At 38.3% G+C, this 23690-nt stretch overlaps 1 protein-coding gene across 1 annotated transcript in view; it reads right to left on the reverse strand.

Annotated features, from left to right (window-relative positions):
- The window catches only part of LOC136697291 (fibulin-2-like), a 53979-nt gene that overhangs the window by 14542 nt on the left and 15747 nt on the right, over positions 1-23690 (reverse strand). The window contains exons 5-7 of the mRNA XM_066672324.1: positions 20290-20391; positions 7056-7190; positions 2203-2349 (exon numbers count right to left, since the gene is read on the reverse strand). Of these exons, the coding sequence (XP_066528421.1) occupies positions 2203-2349; positions 7056-7190; positions 20290-20391 (384 nt within the window). The remainder of the gene's footprint in view (positions 1-2202; positions 2350-7055; positions 7191-20289; positions 20392-23690) is intronic.

Raw genomic sequence — 23690 nt, forward strand, 5'->3', positions numbered from 1 at the left:
TTAATACCTAGACCACCGTTAAAGAGGACATCGGAGGAGGCCGTCTTATTTAAACCTCAGACATTAGTTTGATTTGCCATTGGTTGTTGAAGTGATTGGTATCACCATGGCGAAACCTAACGAGGTCTTCAGAAAGCAGGTTATAGATGTATATGAGTCTGGGAAGGTATGTAAAAAGATGTCAAAACAATTCGAAATCAGCCGTTCCACTGTCTGGAAAATAAATTACAAGTGGAGAACATATAAACCAACTGCCAACATAGCCAAGTCAGGCCATCCTAGCATCTTAGCCGTCCAAATGCAAAAAGAAGTCTCCAACAATCCTAAAATGTAATGATTGATGTCAAGGTACATGCATCTACCATCAGAAAAAGACTGCTCAAGTTTGATTTTCATAGGAGGTGTCCAAGGAGGAAACACTTGCTGTCAAAAAAAAAAAAAAAAACACCAGGGCAAGACTAAAGTTTCCCAGAGAGCACCTAGACAAAGACCAGGACTTCTGGAACAATGTGCTTTGGAGAGATGAATCCAAAGCTGAATTATTTGGACACAGAAGAAGACAGGTCTGGTGCAAACCAACACAGCATTTCAGCCAAAGGGGGAAAATACCAGCTTTTAGGGCATAGGTGTCCTAACAACCTTCAGGGACCTGGAGGCTGTGGGTTCAAGTCCTGCTCCAAGTGACAAAACACACCCAAAAGAGTCCTTAGGTGTGAGTGAGTGTGTGAGTGAATGTGTGTGTGTGTCGCCCTGTGATGGACTGGCACCACTTCCAGGGTGTATTCCTGCCTTGCGCCCAATGATTCCAGGTAAGCTCTGGACCCACCATGACTCTGAACTGGATAAGGGCTTACAGATAATGAATGAATGAATGAAGACAAAGACTTTCATGGGATGTCCTAACTTTTGACTGTGTATAGATATTTGGGAGTGTTTCTGTAGCTTTGCATATGCATTTAAAAAAATAATATCTAATTCTTAGCTTATTAATAGCTAATAGTACAGCTAATTACACAGGCTTAAACATGTTTTAAACATGAAGAAACTGCATCACTGAGCAGGCCATTCAGTTTTTGTTATGTCCAGTAGGGGGCAGATATATTTGAACCCTTACCTTATCCATAAATGTTACTAACCTAAACATAACCCTTAACATAACATTAACTCTAACTTTACCCTAATGTAATACCATGTTATTCATTCATTGATTCATTCATTCATTCATTCATTTTCTGTAACTGCTTTTCCGGTTCAGGGTCGTGGTTTGTCTGGAGCCTACCCGGAATCATTGGTGCAAGGCATGAACACACCCTGGAGGGGGCACCGCTCCTTCACAGGGCGACACACACTCACATTCACTCACACACTTACACCTATGGACACCTTTGAGTCCCCAATCCACCTGCCAACATATGTTTTTGGACCGTGGGAGGAAACTGGTGCACCCAGAGGAAACCCACGGGGAGAACACACCAAACTCTTCACAGACAGTCACCCGGAGCAGGACTTGAACCCACAACCTCCAGGTCTCTGGAGCTGTGTGACTGTGACACTACCTGCTGTAACTATTTACATTGTGGAGACCCTCTTGTGGACCCAACAATATGATATATACTTGCCACACACACTGACTATTGAATGTGAACTTCTGTGAACTACTAAAAACACACACACACACACACACACACACACACACACACACATTCTCTCAGATTTACTTCACTGGCATGAAAGATACATCACATTTTTCCTATATCTCTATTGTAGTATTTTATTGTTTCTTTAATTAATATCATTTTTCATATTCTGTCCTTCCATTTATTGTCTCTTATTCATTCTGTCATTCTCTCTTATCTCTTATCTCTCACTCACCCACCCTGCCTTTTATTCTCTCCCTCATTTTCTCTTTATAGCCTCTTTCTCTCCATCTTGCCTCAGATGCACTCATATTTTCATTCTCTTTCTTTCTTCTATCTGCTCTCTCACATTTGTCTGCCCCACATCTCTCTCTCTCTCTCTCTCTTTTATCCCCATTCTCTGTCTATCATTCACTCTTTTTCATTCTCTTTGGCTTCTCCCCCTCTCATCATTTCTCTCTTTCCCTGTCTCATCTATTCTCAGTTCATTCATTATACCTTATATACACCATACATCTCTCTCTCTCTCTCTCTCTCTCTCTCTCTCTCTCTCTCTCTCTCTCACCAATACAGTTTCCATGTGGGTCCTGTGTGAATCCTGTGAGGCAGCGTTGCTCTTGTTGTTTGGGGCTGCAGTGGAAGGAGCCGAGTGTGTTCTGGCACTCTTGTCCTGGAGCACAGTCATGACTGCGCAGCATACACTCGTCAATGTCTGTAAAGAGGGAAAGAGAGAACAGTTTTTAGAGCAGATCTCACTGTAAAATATATATATTTTTGTGTGATTTTTACCTGATTTTCATCCCCAACATGAAAAATTCCACCAGCATTTGAATCAACACTATGTAAGATCTGGTATTATTGCATCTGAGGCTCACTACAGGTGCAGAATGTAATTCATTTTTACAGCACTGTCCTGAAATCAGGTGAGGGTGGTGGTAGTAGAAGTGGTGTGTGGTTTTCTACCAACCTTCAGAGGGTACATAGTGTAGTTTCATCAGTGCCAAACCTGGAGTAGTAATGACAGATGCTCTAATCTCACTATAACAGGTCAGTGAAACCTCAAAATTATATTGAAACTGTAATTTTAAGGTAGAAATACCACCCAGTGTCCCTCTAAACTATGCTATTATGCTAGGAGAGTGCAGGCATGCACACACTTATTTCTGAGCTGCCGCTAATACATAATAAATGTCAGCATTTAGACCACTGCACTCAGAAGATCCAGATTTGTTTTTATTTAACTAAAACAGCTACAACATGGCTGAAGTAACAAACACAAGTGCAGAATCCCACAGTGGGCAGTAGGTGGCACTGTGACACAAGGACAGAGGCCAGTCATTTTGAAAGAGAGAGAATTCATTACAGGATCACTGACACCTTCACCAAACCACGCCCAGCGTTTGCCTCTGCTTGCCAACAGACTTTCTGCTGCATATTAGCCTTTTCAGATAAAGAAAACCTTATGCTTTCTCTTTCCTTGATGAACTTATAAGGTGAAGCACAACTGGGCAACATCATTACTTCACCAGATTAGCATTAGTTGTGCTAACTGTCTGAGAGTGTAATCTTAATTAGCGGGTTTTGAGGCCTGGTCTAAAACCCGTTTGGTTGCAGGAAATTCTCTCCTCCTCTTCCAAGCACGTAATTAGTTCACTCCCCTGTTCTCTCATTTGCCAATTATTATCTTAACTGTCCTCTATGTTTATTGCTCCATCCCACGCTGGGTGTGGACATGAATCAAAACCTTAGCCAAAATTTGGTTCTGTATAATCTATTTATAATGTGGGTATATTTAACCATTTTCTTGATATTGTTTACAGGCTTCTAAGAATTGATTTTCCCCTTTGTGCACTATCTATTTAGCAACTGATGGTCCATTATTAGAGTCCTAAGTGTTTAACTGTTAATAGAGCTATCTGCATTGTGTCCCAAATGATGTGCAAAACATCAGCATAATCTCTGTTTCAGGCATTCAACTGTTAGGCTACAGCTAATCTTCACTGGTGCAGCTTGATTAGGTGCTTTGTTCACCTTTTAGATAAAAGGAAATAAAAGAAGCAACTATGATGGGGTCAGAGGACATAAAAAGCTTGAGTGTTCATCCAGGCTGTTTGTTCGCACCGCCTGGCCAGTTTGATAGTAGTTTCTTCTCAGGAATTGCAGCTGGAGCCCTGCTGGCCAGTGATAACTTGGAAGATCATAGTTAAAAGCATAGCTTCTTTTTTACTGTGTGTCTGTGATAGTTAGCTGGTCCCAGATCAGGAGAGAATGGCCAAATATGGCCTATAGGCAAAATATTATTTAGGGTGCTGCTATTTTTCGAGCTATGGCTCATAATTATTTCAGCAGTGTTCATAAAACTACTGACATAATGACAACCTCCATAAACATACATACCAAAATAGGGTTTGAAACTCACTTTCTCTAATGCCAGGATCAGACTACAGGAATTTAGCCTGTCGTATCTGACAAATATTTCCAGCATCTGACTTGCATATGAATGTCAGGGGCAAGGAATGTTTTGTGTAATAATCAAATACCACAACATCTTGATGAAAAATCAAATATGTCAGACATTTGTCCAAATAGCATGACTTGGAATGCTGTGTTACATTATCAGCAGTATTCTATATGGCCAAACATTTGCAGGCATCCAACATTCCTTCATTCATTATCTGTAACCGCATATCCAGTTCAGGATTGCGGTGGGTCCAGAGCCTACCTGGAATCACTGGTCAAGAGCACCCGGAGAAAACCCACGCAAGAGTCACCCAGAGCAGGACTTGACCCTCCAACCTTCAGGTCCCTGGAGCTGTGTGACTGCAACACTACCTGCTGCCCCACCATGCCGCCCTAGCAACATTTCTTTTGAAAATCAAAGGCATTAAATGGGAACTTGTACCACTGCAGTACTTTCTACTATCAGGCTTTACACAAGATGTTGGAACATTTCTATGAGTGTTTGGTGCCATTTAACCACAACAGAATCATTTAAGTCTGTTACTAATGTTGCATGATGAATCTTGAATCCACTCCAGCTCCTCTCAAAGATATTGGAGCACCTCTCCAGCTCTCTCTCTCTGGAGAAGGCAGTTCCAGTACTCCACATCTCAATGCTTTATACCCATCTAGGCCAGGCTCAGCAGTGAATATCGACCAATTGATATGTCCAATTAAAAACATGTATCTTCATCTACATCATTTGAACACAGCTGTCCTTCACACGGTGAAAAGTTCATGATGAAGGGGCCAATAGAAATGCTCCAAAATGACATGGAAAAAAACATTTTTAGATCGACTTCCATTGACATGTAAGATTTTTTTCCCTTCTTCTGTAAAGTTACTATTTCGGGAGATGCATGTTTTTCATTGGACATTGTATGTACTTTCAGATATGCTGTATACACTGATCAGCCAAAACTTTCAAATGACCTCCTTGTTTCTACACTCATTGTCTATTGTATCTGCTCCACTTTCCATATAGATGCACTTTGTTATTCTACAATGAAAAACTGTAGTCCTGTTCCTCTTCATACTTTGTTTGCCTCTTTTTTCATTGGTCTTCATGGACCACCACAGGAAAGTTATTATTTGGGTGGTCCTGTGGGTCAGTACACACCTGCCATCAATTAAAGTGTCTCTGTTTAACCCCATATTTTCTTCCACTGCTCTAGTGAGATTTGACTGACAATGACTTTGTGGTATCTTACAGCAAAACTATGTACTGCAAAGACCTCACCAAGCATCAAAGGGATCTCATTGCTGAAAGGTGTCAGTCAGGATAAAGGTACTAACATTTTCCAAGGCATTAAATTATACCATGGAGCAGAGTGAAGACATCCATAAAATATGGCATGGAAATGACTTTACTAAGAACTGGACAAAACTGATGAAAACACAAGAATATGACCTCCAACGTTAACTTTCAACATTAAAGGAGCTGCAGGAATTTCTGGCAAGGACTGGTTGTGTATCATGTGACAAGTATCTCCCATATTCTTTATAAGTCTGGGCTGTGGGGTTGGGCAGCAAGAGAGAAGAATTTCTTACAAAGAAAAGCACACAAGTCTAGCTGCATTTTGCAAAAAACTACACCACGTCTGGCAAAAGCATGTGGGAAAATGTGTAATGATCCGATGAGACCAAGGTTGAATGTTTTGGTGTGAAAACCACACTGTGCATCACCAAATGAACACCATACACACAGTGAAGCACTGTGGTGCAGCATCGTGCTTTGGGGCTGCTTTTCTTCAGCTGGAACTGGGGTTTTAGTTAAGATGGAGGGAGTTATGTACAGTGACTGTCTGTGAGGAGTTTGGTGTGTTCTCCCTGTGTCCGTGTGGGTTTCCTCCCACAGTCCAAAAACACATGTTGGTAGGTGTCTCAAAATGTCCATAGGTATGTGTGAGTGTGTGTGTTGCCCTGTAAAGGACAGGCACCCCCTCCAGGGTGTGTTCCTGCCTTGTGCCAATGATTCCAAGTAGGCTCTGGACCCACCGTGACCCTGAACTGGATAAGAGGTTACAGATAATGAATGAATAATTTGTTGCAAGTTTTTAATGTTTTTGAGTTTGTATTTTACAGATTAAAGGTAAGATTAATTTCCACTGTTACGTGGATAACACCCAGCTCTACCTTGTCTGTAAACCCACTTCCAACTGACTGCTTACTGACTGCTTAACAGAAATAAAATCTTGGCTTTCCTCAAATTTACTTAAACTAAACAGCGATAAAACTGAGGTTCTGCTCATTGGTACTAAATCAACATTATCCAAAACTGACAGCTTTTCTCTTAATATTGACAATTGTTCTGTTCACCCCTCCCCACAAGTAAAGAGTCTGGGTGTCATCCTCGACAGTACTCTTTCATTTCAGTCTCATATCAATAACATCACCCGGTCTGCCTACTTTCATCTCTGTAACATCAACCGTCTCCGCCCCTCCCTTACTTCCCATACCACTGCCGTCATTGTCCATAGTCTTGTAACCGCCCGCCTTGATTATTGCGACTCCCTCCTTTTTGGTATTACCCACAAATCTCTCCATAAGATTCAACTGGTCCAGAACTCAGCTGCCCGTATCATCACTAAAGCCCCTCCATCCACCACATCACTCCTGTTTTGCAACAGCTCCACTGGCTTCCGGTCAAGTTCCATAAACTCACTCTCACAATTCAAGTCTTCACTCAAAACTCATCTGTTCAAGATTGCCTTTTTCATTTGAATGACTCAGTTGCATTGTTTATTTTGTTTTCAATGCTGTATACTTTTGTGTTTTTCTCTATTATTTATTTTATTGTTTACTTTGTACTTTTTGTCCTTGAGTGACGGAAAGGTGCCTATGAAATAAAATGTATTATTATTATTATTATTATTATTAAGGAGAATTTGAGAGAGAGAGAGAGAGAGAGAGACCCACCTTCACACACTCCGTTCCTCAGCTGGTAGCCACTTGGACAGGAAATCTGTTTCTCACAGACAAATGCCCCCAACGTGTTCACACAGCGCTCATCCGCCAGGCAGGTGTGTGTGTTCGTCACACACTCGTTCAAATCTGGAGAGGGAGAGAGAGAGGCACGCGTGACCGAAATTACTCAGCGTTTACTGTAGCTCAGGAACACCCAGCCTCTGAAACACACTGAGGCAGAGCCAGAAACACAGCTGAAGAAGATAAAGCAAAGGCCCCGGCCTGCCAAAGCTCTGCGACATCATCATAATCATCACAAAGCGCATGGAGCCACAAGCAGATGCAGCAAACACACACCAAACACCACATTAGAAAGGAACAAATTACAACAAATTATACTTGCAAAAGCACTTCCTTACATCTCCTATATGTTAAATGTTCTGATACAAGTGATACAGTTCAATGGGTTGTTTTCCAGCTTGGGCATGGACACACAATTCATCTACTATTCATTCCTTGGGCAACATTCCTAATGCTGTATTCCACCTTATTTTCTGACTTCCTTTACCAAAGGTTTTAAATGTAAAATATTTACTGTTTTCATATTAATTAGTTGTACAGTTTGCTAACCAATAAAATCAATGCAAGTTACCATACTTGCAAATAATCAGTGGCCAGATCAAACTGTTTAATCTTGATAAGCATGCGCCAAATGTTTCTCTCAGCGGGGGCTCATACTTTTCATTCTGGTTAGACAAAATTTTAAAAAGTGCTGCATATTTTGATCCATGTGGTATTTTGCCAAAAGCTTGTTACAGACGTTTAAAGATGACCCAACTGTGTTAATTGGGAAAGAAAGGGGTATAAAACTTATATAATTAAACATCCCCTTTAACTGTAATGAAAATGCTTACTACATAGAATGCTGCTGAATTGTGACCGCCCTCTGACAACTACTACATTTAATGTAAGATATATTCAACTTCGGTTGCTTATAGCTACTTTCTCTTAATTATTTGCATTATTTTGCTCATTTTAAATAAATACTAAAGACATTTACAACCATCACTGCTAAACAGATAAGCAGACACATACAATCATCTCAGCCTTGTAAAAGTTAATGATCGGAATGCCTTGGTGATGTGATGTTTCTCCTTAGCATGACAGATATATGTTCCTTTGTGTAGGTTGACTTTATTTTTCTGCTGTTCCAGCATCGACGAAGTTTATCAGATGTTGGGGGTGGCGGGCAGGGGGGATTTATTAAGGACAATAACTGCATAAGGCTGCAAATAAATTATTCAAAACAAGGCTGGGAAACAGCATGGGCCAGAAAAAGAGGAGAGGGAGTAGGGGATAATTACTGCAAGCTTAGACAATGACGGCTTGGTGAGCCAAGAGGAGAATTCACGATGTCATACGATGGCCAGGGAAAATTTTTTTGGTGTGCATACATCAGTGTGTGTGTGTGTCTGTACGTGTTTGTGCTGTCTCTTAGCTTTGAGAGCTGGAGGAAAAGAGCAGGAGGTGCCTTATCAGTGAAGCACAACACCGGGTAAACACCAGCATGAGCAAAACATTGATTTACAACATCAGGATTTATCTGGCAGAGTGTTGAGTCACAGCAGAAAGTGATGTGCATTGTGGTGGAGCTCCAATCTCCAGTGGTGGGGTCACATTCACTGCAGGGGGTCACAGAGTCTGCTGTATGAGCGTGGTTATGAGTATATGTGTGATTTGTGAGATTTTTTTAGTGTCCATGGCTGTCATCCAAAGCTAAAGTTCATCCTGAATGTGCAATTGTATGGTGACACATGGCTGAAATCAAACAGGCACCATCCTGCAAAGCCCAACTTCTCATTACAGAATAAATGTAGGGAGGAAATGAGCAGAACTGCAGCAAATGTTCTTTTATCCCACTCAGGACCCCAGAACTGCTTCGGTTTACATTCTTAGTTTGCTACATAATGATAAAGTCCAAAAGGCTTTCCAAAAGTGCGTTACTTTATGATCAATCCACTGATTTTGGATTCCATAGCATACACTTTATGGCCAAATATAGGCAGTTTATTCCCACTTTACATTAGAAACAGCCTCCACTCTTCTGACCTTAAAGTAAGTTTTGTGCTGAATGTTTTGTGAGAATTTAATGACATGCAACCACATAAACATTAGTGGGATTGGAAGATTAGTTCTGGATCACAAACTCCACCCCACCTTTTTCCAAAAGTACTTTACACTCCTTTAGCTGGTGCTTAGCCTGTAGCATGGTGACCATAGAGTCATGTGTAAGTGTTTTTCTATTAAGACTGTGCAAGCAGCTTAGTACTGTACATGTACATTATTGTCACATACGGTACAAATAATAAAAAAGGGCTTTTAAAAGTACAGTTGTGGTTTTAAAGTCTAGTTGTGCTCACTAAATGTACATTACATTCTGTTCTCCATAAGGAAATGTTAATTTTCATGAGCTTTCATAATAAAAGTCCGGGGGATAAAATGGAGCGTATGAAATCAACCCAGCTTTAAAATCTACAATTATAATAGAATAGGGTAGTTATGTTTCCTAACTAAAGGTACTGAATATATACCCTTGAGGGTTTTTCTGACGGTGTAGCATAAATTGTTAATTGAAAGATGTGTCCTCAGATGGAATGGATGTTGATATATTTAAAAACCGATTAAACAATTTGCTGCAATTATTCACACTGTGCCTTAAAATAAAGAATCAGTATAAGATCAACATAATGGAATTAAATTTATATAAGTGGTGTCTATATATTAAAACATTTATCAAAAAAAAAATGTTAAAATGCTATTTATTCCTTATATGTTTTGGGAGAGACAAATGTTTCCTTTTTTTCATTATAATATTTTCAGTGAACTTTTGAACATTTTTTAATTAGAATCTCTTAATTTGCTCTGTACATGTTTCAGGAAGAGCTTTAGCATCAGACACAGAAGCTTTAAGAAAGCTGTGTTTACGTTGCCAGCTAATCAGCTAACTAATCAGCATTAAAATAATTAATGTATCAAATTCTCACATGCTTTAACATGTGTTAGTGTGTTCATTTTGACAGTGCTACAAAACGTAACTGTCATTGACAACAATGAAATTCAATTAAAGATAAAACCATAGACATTCTCCATACAAGGTCATTATTTATACTGAATGCCTTCTGAAACTTGGTTAGGGATACAGAGCCCCAGAAAGTAAATTTAAGTGTGACATGTACATTCTCTGCAAGAGCAGATGTCTGAGAATATCTGCTGAAAGATAGAAAACATGTGTGTGAGAGAATGACTTGCTAGCATTCAATCTTTTTTCTACCTCAGAAAGTGAGATTTCCTCCCTGGCTCCAATGAATGCTTATTCACTAAGTTTGAAGACCAAGTGCTCCTCGTGTTTCATGGAGTGAAGAAAAGTTCACACGGCTCTGTGTCTCATAGACTTAGTCTGATGTGCATGCTTGTTTTTCAGGTTTGCCAGGGCAATATTTACTGGGCTTTGGGGACATGTACTATTTCCAGTGAGTCATAAAACTGGGAAACATGGACGAAATTATGGAGAAAAAATAAATAAACTTGTCTCACTAGACAAGTTTCTATGCAAATATTGTAGGCACAATAATAAAGGCATATTGTGATATTTGTTTACAGCAGACAAATGCTGGATGGACCAATAGTTAACTGTTAAGTAAAAGACTTTTAATGGACATGTTTTCAGCCTGTTAAGTTGGTTTACTGAATGGGGCCATGTTTTTACTACATTGTAAATGTCTTTATACTCTGTTTATTAATAACTATTAATGTAATAAGGCCTGTTGTTTGCCAAATAGTGAACCCACATCCAACTATACTGTGAAACCTTATATCTTGCTAAATACATACCTTACATTGTCTTCTCCATCAGTCAGCGTTATGTGTTAATATATGTAACAATTTAACCACCAAGTTTAATCAGTTAACCACCAACATAATATATTTCTAGACATTAATGATAATGTGTCATACTTTAACATATGGACATGACTAAATTCAAATTGTGAGGTTTTTCATAAAGCTTTCTGACACTTTCACTATTCGACAAGCATCAGGTGTCACACTCTTGTCTCGTGCTTTCCTGCATTGTTTTGCGACGTCTGTGATTCGTTGCCATGTGCTCCTTTAGCACATGGCTCTGTTTCGCGCTGTTCTCGTCTCCGCCTTAGCTCCGCCCTAGCCCCACCTTCTCATTAGTGTTCCCACCTGTGTCTCCTTTGTTATCCTGCCTCCTCGTTATCTCTTCCAGGTGTTTGTTCCCATGTGTGTGTGTGTATATATATATATATATATATATATATATATATATATATATATATATATATATATATATATAAATACACCCCCTTGTTCCCAGTACAAGGGTAGTGAAAGTTAACTGTATAAATGTATGAATGTTAATATCTGGTATGAATATGTTTGACTAGCCTATTACAATTACTGGCTGAATCGCAAAAGGCTCCTGACACTCCATACAACAGGGGTTCTTAACCTGTGGGCTGGGGACCACTAGTTGACTATGAAACACCCTTTAGTGGTGTGTGAGCCCTTTCTGACGACTTGCAAAAAAAAGTTTCACAGCTTTGAAATACAGAACCTTGGCTGTTGTCCTGCCCTCCTCCCAAAGTTGCATAGTACAGTTTCTGCAGTGCTGAGCCCAAAGTTGAGCCTGTCATTCTGTTATTCACAACAATTTTCAAGCTGTAACTTTAATTTAAAAATATTGTGTAGTTTTCTCTTTTAAATAAAGTTCATAATTGAAAAGCCAGAGCAGTAATGGGGGCTAAGTGTATCTATTTAAATTGATGATAATTAATTAATTACCTGTTTTTGATTTGGTGTTTTATTATTATTATCTCCTAGTCTAGTCTGAAAATATAACAATATATAAAATTTAACATGTAGTAATGACAATTTAATGTTGCAAATCTGCAAAACACACCAAACAAAAGAAATCCTAAAGGGGGGAAATACTTTTCTACAGGCACCACTGCAAAAACACGTAACAAATTACACTTTGTTAATTTAAACTTACTGTCAAAAATTCCACCACCTCTGAAATTCCAATTTAACCCCTGGTCACCATACCAACGACATTATACCTCTCTCACTCGCTCTAGCTTTACCATGACACCGTCCTTTCAAAATGCGGCACTTTGAAATGCATTGGAGGCCATGCGTGTTATGAATAATGCATTGGCGTGGCCAGGCGAGCGCTTCAGAGAGCCTGTTAGTGGCGGGCGTGAGACTGCGTGACTGAAGAGCAAGTGCTGAGGATTACAGGCCATGAGTATTATTTTCTCCATCAAACACAACACGAGCTGAAAAGAAAACTCTCAAAGTGTTGGTGACTAAGCCAGTTTGGGTTTTGGGCAGGGTGGCTATCTTTGTTTATAACACAGTGTAAGCTTTTAGCCCTTAAAAGTCTAGTGCTATTAGGGTCATATTACGATACACTTTAAATGTAATTAGGTAAATGCAAACAAGTCAGCTGCATAATGGATTACATTTACAGTACATTCTATTGACAAATGCAAAATTGCAAGTTACAAATTTAAATGTGCTAATGTGCCTTTACTGGTCGTCGTATCATTTTAATTGTACAGTTGTACAACTTCAAACATTACCTAGCTCACCCCAATCATAAAGTACAACCAAGCTGGGAATGTGATTAATTATTAATCTTATTAATTAGCATCGGACACAACACCACAGGGCAGCTCAACATGCTTGGAAGAGAACATCACTTGCCTGATTCTGTGTTCGGGTAACAGATACACTGTTCTGAGTGATTGAGATCAGGGTGGGCCATGATAGTTAGCTTGTCCTCCAAAGAAACTGACATAACTGACATAACATAAGTTTCTGTCAGGTGATATGACAGATCCAGACGCTCTCCTTCAGAGTGTTGAACTGTCCATATTGCCAATTTATTACTGGTTATTTATTAGTAAAGTTTACTGTCCTATATTACATTACCATAGGTAAGAAAGAAGTGTTAACTTGCTTCACATGCCTCAGAGGAAGCATGTGCTGATTGTGTATGGGTATGGGACTGGGGAAGTCTTAGCTAATGAGGTGGAATGGGCAACAACTGATAACTGGAGGGAAACTTGATATATACAAAAAATTATAATAAATAAATAATTATAATTATATAAATAAAACCTAAAACATTTATACTGGCTTCATGAAGGGGCTTTACAGCTCTGTTTGATGTCTGGTGTAAGACAAGTCTGAGACTACCTCAGGCATGGAATTGATTTTTAATAACCCGTGACATTTTTGTGTGTGTCCTGATGCCTCAAGTTTCTGTTTGCATGATGAGGGTAATGCAAAACAAATCCGCTCAGGCCTTAGAGCTTTTGATGAGAATTCTCAGCAAATCTGATCCCTATAATGCAACCACATGCATGAGAGCTTGGAGAGAAAGAGAATACCAATGGGATTTTTGCATTTCCTGTGTGTATGCCTGCTTGTATTTGTGCATATTTGCTTTTCAGGTCAAAAATATTATTACTGTTCATACTGACTGTTGCATAATTGGTACATGTAAGTACACACATACAGGTCTGTGCACAATTCAAAGAAAACACTTCATTCATTATTCCATAATTCCATTTAAAACAGCCATTTCTTATTACTTAATAATCAGATAATAATATCAAGTTCAGAACAATGCAAAGCATGAAAAAAAAATGTAAAAAAGCATATTTTACAGCAAAGTAAATATGCAGACCCATAACATACAACTATTTATTTATATCACATTTTCTGCAGTATATAATGTGTTCACACCAACTTTAACTGTCTTCATTCTTTTCTTTACAAATTTCATTGACTTTTTCTTTACCAATTCCAATGACTTTAGTTTTAAACCGGCGCTAGGATCATATCTTTTTTCCACAATATTTGCACTGGATAAGAAATCTTGGTGTAAATAGCAGAGATGGGAGTGACTTCTAGATTTACTGGGTTTTTTAAACTGTCACTACTGTTCGGAGATCAGCCTTTCAACAAAAAATGATTCCAGCCCTCAATGACATTATCTTCTAATTCTTCATAACTGACAATGAGCAAGAAGTGGGGAAAAACTTCACTCACTCATAACCCTTCACACAATGATTATAACAGCTATTATAAACCATTAAATGGTAGTAACTTGATGAGTAGAAACGTATCATTAGCTACCAAACATTTCACTCCTCTGATACTTTAGGTCATCTTTTGGCTTTAGTTTGGTGTGCTGTTTAACGCCTGAAGTTAGCCATGTGTTGTTAGTTAGCCCTGATTAGTGCCGTACACAAGCCTTCTCCAGGGCCTCCATTTTTCAGATAACCCAGGAAAAACTCCTTTACCATGGGATGTAACGAAATATTCATCCAAAAATCAATTCACACTGGAATAATATAATCTGGTGTAATTTTAGTTTAAGTAAAATTTTACAGTAGGTAAAAGTCAACATTTTCTGATATGGGAGTTCAGAAATGAACAGAAATGGCCTATTCCAATAGGGCTAAAATCACAGGGATACTCCACTATTAAGTACAAAAGTACAAAATGTACCACATTTAGTTCGCTTATTCATTTATTTCCTTTGTCAGTAATGGCTTTGTGACAGCTACACGTCCTTGCAGACCATTCACGTCATCTTTTCACAGTGGAAGGACTGAAAGAGTAGTGTTTTTTTATATCAGTTCAGTGCAGTTTGATGTTCTCCAAAGATTACATTTTTAAGTAGTGTTATTCAGAGGACAGTTTTGTTTGAAGTCCAAACCTTGCCCTGTTTTTAGGAGTCCAATTTCTCAAATATATATTTTAATAAACTTGTTTCTTTTTTCAGTTACAGACGCTAAATTTACATTTCCTTTTGTGATTGGATTTATTCATATTAAATCTTTTCTGAAAAATGACTTTGTACATAGTGGCTGTTTTATCTGGATATTAAATGAATGAAAGGATGTCTCTTTTACACAGTATTGTATAATGGTATATATAGTATATATGCGACACAAACCAGACCACACATAAAAAAGTGTGTGTGTGTGTGTGTGTGTGTTTGTGCAGGCGCAGATTGGCAAAGCAGAAAGCTCCTTTATAGAGACACAGTGAAGTGAAGGACGCTAAAACCTTCTTACCCACACACTCTCTATTATGGTTGAGTATAAAGCCCACGTTGCACCTTTCATTCAGAGACATACACTGGTATGAACCCTCCGTGTTCATACACACCTCCTCTGGGGAGCAAGTGTGTGTGGCCTTCTTGCACTCATCCACATCTATGGCATACATAGTTGGATGAGGGAACATGCACATACATATACAAAGAAATACACACATTAAAAACAACCAATTATTCAAGAATCCAACCACTAATGAGTCCATGAGGGATGACACCGTCAAAAGGAACACCTACACACATGGAGTATCAGTCAAAACCAGAAGCTGATTGGAGGACAAGCATTCTATCTATGTTGTTGTTTAAGAAAATGGTTGTTAAGGTACATTGAGCTACAAGAAGTATGTTTAAATAAAGTATGCTTTTTTACAAAGCAGTCCAGGCCCAGTCATTTTTTATAGCATGAATTCAGGCTTATGTAAGCTTAATAATAAGTGTGCACACTTAATAATAAAGGTGCTACAAAAGGTTCTTTGAGACATGCAATAGAAGAAGCACTTTTGGCTCCATAAAGAAACATTTTTGCTAATATGTTTAAATGGGTAAAGAACCTGAAAACCGAGTGATGGAATTTTAAAGCTTTAAAATGTTCTACACATGCATTTCTTAAACAAAAATGGTTCTTTATGGAACCAAAAGTGGTTCTTCTATGGTATCACTCAAATAACCTTTTCTAACACATTTATTTTTAAGAATGTACAGTATACAACAATTTTTGTGTGTGTGATATCACAAAAGCAATGAATTCAAACCCACCTTTTTGGTAGTTTCAAATGTCAACTAAAACTAAATGATGCATTTAGTAGCTTTAATAACGTGTACATACTGTATCAAAGTCTCTTCATCAAAGTAAGGAAACTTTGATTTGCCATGATATGAGTCTTTTAATTAAAGCTTGTAGCTCAACTTCCTTGTAATGTTCTTTTGTAAGTTAGAGGGTGAGATCATGTTGGGATATAATTAAACTAAGGACAGAACAAGTAGGGTTTAGTCAGTGTACAACTGTTTCCTTTTAGTTGGACTGCATGTATCTCTTCTTTTATGGGTCTATTACATATAATTTGTACCATGTGAATATGTTTTTTAAATAAGAAACAGATGCTTGATATGGGGGAATTACAGTAGACCTTGCAGTGGAGATCGTGCAGTGTACATCTAATGCATCTATTTTTCTACAAATATCTGCCATGGGCTGAATGAAATGTTATATCAGTACATTGCTGAAAAAGCAGTCTAGGGTATGGCTAAAGTACTTGGCTTTTCATGCAGACTTCATCTAAACGTGCTGTTTGTTTTGGTCCAGAACAAATCAAGCTCTCGGCCCACCCACACTCTAACATATGGGAACACTTCAGAAACAGAGACAGAATCAAAAGAGAGAAAGCACCTCATCTAATATACTTGAACACTGCTTTTTCAGCAGAACCTATCCAGATACATTCCTGGTGAAAAATGAGGGGACTCTTTTTTGTATTATCAATGAATATGTTTTTGTTGTAACTTACAGTACATTTCCTACCCCAAAAATCTCCCAATAGTGGCTTAGATATAACTCTGTACCTTTGCCTTATATCAGATATATATGGATATGCAATTAGTCACCGCCTACTTCTCCACCCACCCCTTCACTACTTGAGATTCTCTCAAATAAGGGATCATTATGAGTCTTACTCTTCAGAACAAGAAAGTGCTGAAGCCAGCTAATATTTCCATTATATCCTTGGATTTTGGACTGTCAGTTTCCAGAGAAATGTCATGCTAAAGGGGTAGGAGTTAGGAATGATGCCCAGAGACTTATTAATAAAGCAAAGTGAGTCTGTTCAAATCAGGAATCCACTCTGCAATGTGGAATGGCATGGTATTATCCTGTATACTACATTGTATTCAATCATTCATTTTCTACAAATATTCTTCTGCATATTTTGAGACAGCCATTATACTGACATGTAGAGCCTGGATATAATAGAGATTCTATTACTATTTTAAATATAGCCATCCCCATATGTGGAACTAAAAATGTTTAATTCAGGGTCTACTACCTACCTCATTTCTAATATGAGTATAAATAAAAATAATTAATAATTAATTAATTCATTCATTGTCTGTAAGCGCTTATACAGTTCAGGGTTGCCGTGGGTCTTGAGTCTACCTGGAATCACTGGGTGCAAGGCAGGAAACACACCCTGGAGGGGGCGCCAATCCTTCACAGGGTGGCACACAACTCACACATTCACACCTATGGACACTTGTGAGTTGCCAATCCACCTACCAAGGTGTTTTTGGACCATGGGGGGAAACCGGAGGAAACCCACACGGACACAGGGAGAACACACCAAACTCCTCACAGACAGTCAGAAGAGATGTGTGACAAAGACACTACATCATTCCACCTTAAAATATGCGGAGCTTCTGAACTTAAACAACCCAGAGATAACTGTGTTTTCCTACCATTGTAGACCCTTTAAAGTTTTAGGTATTCTCAAGAATGTTAAAATCAAATATTACATGTGCCCCAAAAGACTTTTAGGGATGTAGCATTCACCAGAGTCTCTCTAAAGCTTTTCTTACACATTCTCAATTTACACTGAAGCTATGTTGCACTCAATCAAACAGCCTGCAGTGAATGAAGCTGATTTATCCAATTGAGTAGCTGGAGTTATTGTAAATTACTCATGTTGCACAGTTCTCTTTTTTTCTGAATGAAACTAAGGTTCCATTGTAATAAACACTTACTATTAAACTGTCATTAGGGCACAGCATGGGCCTTGAACAAAGAGCTAAATGTAAGTCAGCTAATTACAGATGGTAAAGTCAGATTTTGAGCTATCAGCAGCTAAAAACTATACAGCAACATCCATTTTCAAATCCATCAAAAGAAGGGTCACTATAAGACTTCCCAATTCCATCTCAATTGTGTACTGCAGACTAATATTACACAGTATATACTATGTGCTAACATTAAAAGTATGAGTTTGGCAGACTAGTTATACCGCACGTTATACCAAGCTGCAGCTGCAAGCCTGCCATTTTTTTTCAAAGGCTGAAACTTCTCTCTCCACACTGGGTAGTGTACAGTGTATGTCATAAAATAGTGTCTGCACTAAAGTGATGCATTTATTGTGAGATAACAAAAAATACATAAGCTTCATGGCCTCTGTCTAACATTTTGTGCATTCTCTGAATGTAGTAGTATTAGTTTTTATGTAATATGTAGGGAGTAGGACATTATTTGGGACAAAGTAAATATTTTTCAGCTGTAAGTAGCTCCTCCCTTTCCACTTCCCATCAAATTGTGGGACTATAATGTCTAAGTATGCTTTGTGGATGTTTTAGTACACTCAACTGTGACATTTGTAGCTACCGTACTTACTACATACTCAAACACTAGTTAGAATTAGTATAAAGTGTGCAATTGGAACACAACTTTAGACAAGGTCTGAAGTCTAAATCTGTCATATTACTATAATAATGACATGTAATTGTATTTCAAATATTGCAATTAATTATGTCTGCAATTACTTACACATTTATACATACATTTATACTTACACTTGATTTGCATTGTGATTATTTAAATGTGATGACATTCTTACATAAATAAATACATAATTATAGAATTAAATAAATGAACAGTTCATTATATGTGTCCACATACACACAGAGCGAGAGAGAAGATTAACTTTTTATGGTAATATTATACAATAAGTAATTCATAAAACTTAAGACAGAATTAAACCTTATTAAATGGTAATGAAAAAATGATATAAAAATGTCAAAATGAATAATTAAGTAATAGTAAGAAACAAGAAATAGCATTAACTAGCATTCTTTTAGGATCTCTTAAAATCGAAAAATAGTATTAGTTCTTGTTTCTGTCATTGCTAAATGATTAATTGTGACATTAGTTAAAGGTTTAGTAATGGTATATTTTGTGTTAGTACACAATACTCTCTTAAGTACCATTAATGAATGTACCCTTATGGTAAAGTGTTACCTTTTAACTAATGAGGCAACTGAGCAAGGACAGTGTCCTGTATTCAAAAAATAAGTTGAAAAATTGGAAAAGTGTTGGATCACGCATGAAATTGTAATTCAGGGAGGAGTTTATGTCAGTGTTTTATTCCTGGATTCAGGTTGGAAATGCAGCTAATTGGCTCTGGATCAGTGCGGATGAAGCCAGTGGGATTTTTCAGGTAAGAGGTGAAAAATATGTTTCTCCATGAGTGACTGCCTCCAGCTAGAATACAGCCTGAGAGATACGATTAATCCCTGGACTAATAGAACATATTTATCAATGTTTGGGGTATTTTAAGTTATGTTTCACTGAGGCTATGTTTGAGTGTGTGTATACACCCTCTTGTTCAATAGTCAGGGCCCAAAATGAACAACAATAGAGCAGATATTACTTGGCTGGTGGAAAATTCCTAGAGTTGCAGTGATGGAGGTGGTGTGTTCTTATGTGTTGTCCTGGTATGATACACAGCAGTGCTTCTGAAAACCCCTCAGTGTCACTGCTGGACTGAGAATAGTCCACCAATCAACAATATCTAGTCAACAGTGGCCAAGTTGTGTCCTGTGGGCAATGTCCAGTGTCCACTGATGAAGGACTAGAGGTCGACCAACACAAACAGAGCAGCAATAGATGAGCTACTGTCTCTGACTTTACATCTACAAGGTGGACAAACAAGGTAGGAGTGTCTACTAGAGTGGACAGTAAATGGACACAGCGTTTAAAAAACTCCAGCAGCACTGCTGTCTCTGATTCAATCATACCAGGTCAACACACACCATGTCAGTGTCACGTCAGCGCTGAGAATGATCAACCACACAAATCATATCTGCTCTGTGGTGGTCCTGTGGGGGTCCTCACCATTGAAGAACAGGGAGAATGGGGCAAACTATGTGTGTGTATGTTTGAGCTTTCAGATTTAATATTTTTCCCCATATAATGTATAAAACGTTAGAAGAAAAAAAATATCTGACACCAGATGTTAACCAAAAACATCAGCCGTAGCAAGTGTTTACCTTCACAGTTATGTCCATCAATCTTCAGAGAGAATCCTGGGAAACAGGAGCACTGGGCCTTTCCTCTAACCACAGTACACTGGTGAGAGCACAGGCTGTTACCTACACACACACACACACACACACACACACACACACACACACACACACACACACACACAAAACACACACAGAGTGTGTGACAACTCAATAAGTAAATTTCAATTAAAAGCTATTGCGAGAACTAGAATAAATAAGAGTATAATGAAACAACAGAGACCATAACAATAGACATTTTATCCTCAAGTTTAATTAATGTATATCATTTTTGATACCCATTAAGAATTTTGGATTTGTCCTGAAATCCACTAGGAGGGTGGAATAATAGGGGTGGTTTCCTACCATCCTCCAAAATGTACTGCAGTTTCTGCAGTGCTGAACCCAGAACAGCAAACACAAAGGCTGTATTCTCCCTGTTACAGGTCAGTGACACATCACAATGATTTTGAAGCTGTAATTTTTAGGTAAAACTCTTTTTAGTGTTCCTTTAATATAATTTTTCATAGCTGTCATTCACTGCTATAAACTGATTTAAGTGTTAATAAGTTTACTGGCTTTAGATGCTATCATCAAAGAACATCCTTTTTATATTATTTAATTCCAGAGACTTAACTGTATTCAGTTTGTGCATCTCTAATCCAGAACTTATTGAAATATCTTGGAAAATTCTTGAAATACCTTGAATTGCTTTAATTATATGATTGCTTTGTATTTCTCCTTATTAGGCATCAGCACTAAATCCTGAATCTAGCATTATCTTACTTCAGTGGTATTTCCACTCAAATCCTATTTGTACTTTATAGGACGTTTTCTGTGCAGGATGACTAAGCACTTTTGTAAGTTGCTCTGGATAAGAGCATCTGCTAAATGCCATTTGTCGTTGATTTTTCCGTATGTTAAACTCAGGAAATAAACGTGCAGTAAACAATAATGTGCATTAACTTTACTACAAAAATTGCCATATAAATGTATGTGTTCATTGTAGAGGATGTGTTCAGTTTTTTTCACCTGGAACATCAACCATAAAATGTGTAATTTGACAAGGGATGTTAAAACTGTTGCACACGACTGCAAAAATGGAAAACATTTGGGGTAAGGGGAAAATGATGTGCTTTTTTGGCAAAAGTGCTGCTTCAAGAACCGGACCCAAAGGCAGGATTTGACTATACAAAAAGCTCGTCATTAATATTGGCAGAGGAGGCTTTAGGCAGTCCTCAGTTCCAGACATAGCTTAGCATAGAAGAGCTGAGGAGGGTCTCCGGAGATGATGGGTTGGCCAGATGCATCCGGTGCAGATAGAGAAAGAGAGTGGGGTGGGGTGGGGGGGGGGGGGGTGGTAAAAGAAGGGGACAGAGATAGAAATAGAGAGAGCAGCCACCAGAGACTCTGCTTAGCCTCAGACATGACACACTCTCCTATTAAATGCTCCAGCCTTTGAACAGCGACTATTACTCTGCTGCTCTTTTAACCACATGTATATTAAAGCTTATTGCACCTGGGCTTGGTTGAAGGAAATTATACGTCTGCTGGATGCCTTGTGAGCCGAGGGTGGAAGAGCATACGCTGATTTGCCTTTTGCCCTTGTCCACTCTGCTGTATGTAATTAAATCAAGGGAATGTGTTTGGTTCCTTACAGAGCCTAATAAACATGAGTTATTTGCCTGAGTGCAGCAATCCAGACATACACACACACACACACACAAACATATACACACAGAGTACATACTAGGGCTGCAACAAATGGTAAACAAATTTAATAAAGTCAACAAGTCTATGTAAGATTTCCACTATAAATGAACAAGAATTATTTGAGGGTGGTTTCTCCATAATGGTGTTATTTTCAGTACTGTTACAGAAATTCATAAATACAGAATTATAGCTGCAATTCAGATGATACCTGCATTTGTTTTGTTTATACACATTAACTGTATTGTACTGTATACACAACATTTTTCCAAGCAATACTGTAATTACAGAACAGCAAAATATAGTGAACTCAGCTGTTTAAATCAACACTAAGTAGTACTTATTTTTATTGCAAAAATTACAGCTTCTAAATCATTGTGATTCTTCACAGACCTGCAACCGGGAGAACAGAACCTCAGTTGTTGCTACATTGGGCTCAGCACTGCAGAAACTTCACTATATACCTGTTGCAGGAGGGTAGGAAACAGCACCGCCTCCCTCCTCCTTGATTTCAGGACAGTGTTGTACAAATTAATTACACTCTGCAACTGTAGGGGGAGCGCAGGAGCAGAAATACCAGATTTTAGAAGCACACAAATGCTTAACTGTGCACAGGTCGAAGGCCCTGCTCAAAGCCAAGTATCAGCAAGAGGGGTCTAAAGCCCTCCAGCATTTGGCTGTACAGCATTGAACCTGCATTCTCTGGAGAGATCGAACTCCAATCTAAAATCTTAGGCAAGCGCTGGACTGACATGAAATTGTGTTTTTCATGGCTGGGTGCCATCAAACCCTCACACAAGTGTCCCTATATCTTAGAAATGTTCCAACATAGAGTCTAAAGCCTTACCCCGAATAAAAGATTAACTGAAGAGTGTAAAAACTACATATTAATACCCTTAATCTGCTGGGCATTAAGAAACTGGGGATGGCCTTATTTGAGGTAGGCATAGTACAAGTAGATACTTACACATGGTTCTGGTTCTTCAAGTTCACAGTCAATAAAGCTCTGAATGATGGGGGTTAGTGAGGAATGCTGAGGTTACAAATGGCCTGTGGTCAGTGTTGCAACACCACAGAGATGCAGGCTAATAAAAGCATTGCGTATACCCATCATTACCTATGGGAAGTTTAGGAGACCTCAGGAATTAATTTTGGTTTTGGAAGAGGAAAACCACCATGTAACCATATCATCCTAATACACACAACATACAATCATCGTCTGGATCGTTTACTTTCACTTAATGTCCAGTCAGCTCCACCTGCTGTACTGTGCAAAAGTTTGGGACATCATTTTTTTATTTCAACAAATTTTAATCAACATTGTCGTTATATAAAAGTTATTGATTTTTCAATAAAATAACAATTTCTCAGTACCAAGCTTTTTCCCACCTCCAAATTTCAGCCTTAGAAATTGGTTGCACTTTGCATGATAAATACATAAATATAAAAACAATAAATAAATCCCTAATGTATTGAATAATGCAAAAGGCTGGGCTCTGGAGCAACATAAAAAATTAATACATTAGACATGGTCTCTGACTTTTGCACACTTATAAGAGCAGTCTCTATATAGGGGTAAAATTACACATTGTAGCCACCTCCCAATCATCTCACCACTTACATGACAGTGGTATACATACATTAGTACATACATATCTAGCCAGAGAGGAATAGCT

This window comes from Hoplias malabaricus, chromosome 5, assembly GCF_029633855.1.
Source record: "Hoplias malabaricus isolate fHopMal1 chromosome 5, fHopMal1.hap1, whole genome shotgun sequence".
Lineage (NCBI taxonomy): Eukaryota > Metazoa > Chordata > Actinopteri > Characiformes > Erythrinidae > Hoplias > Hoplias malabaricus.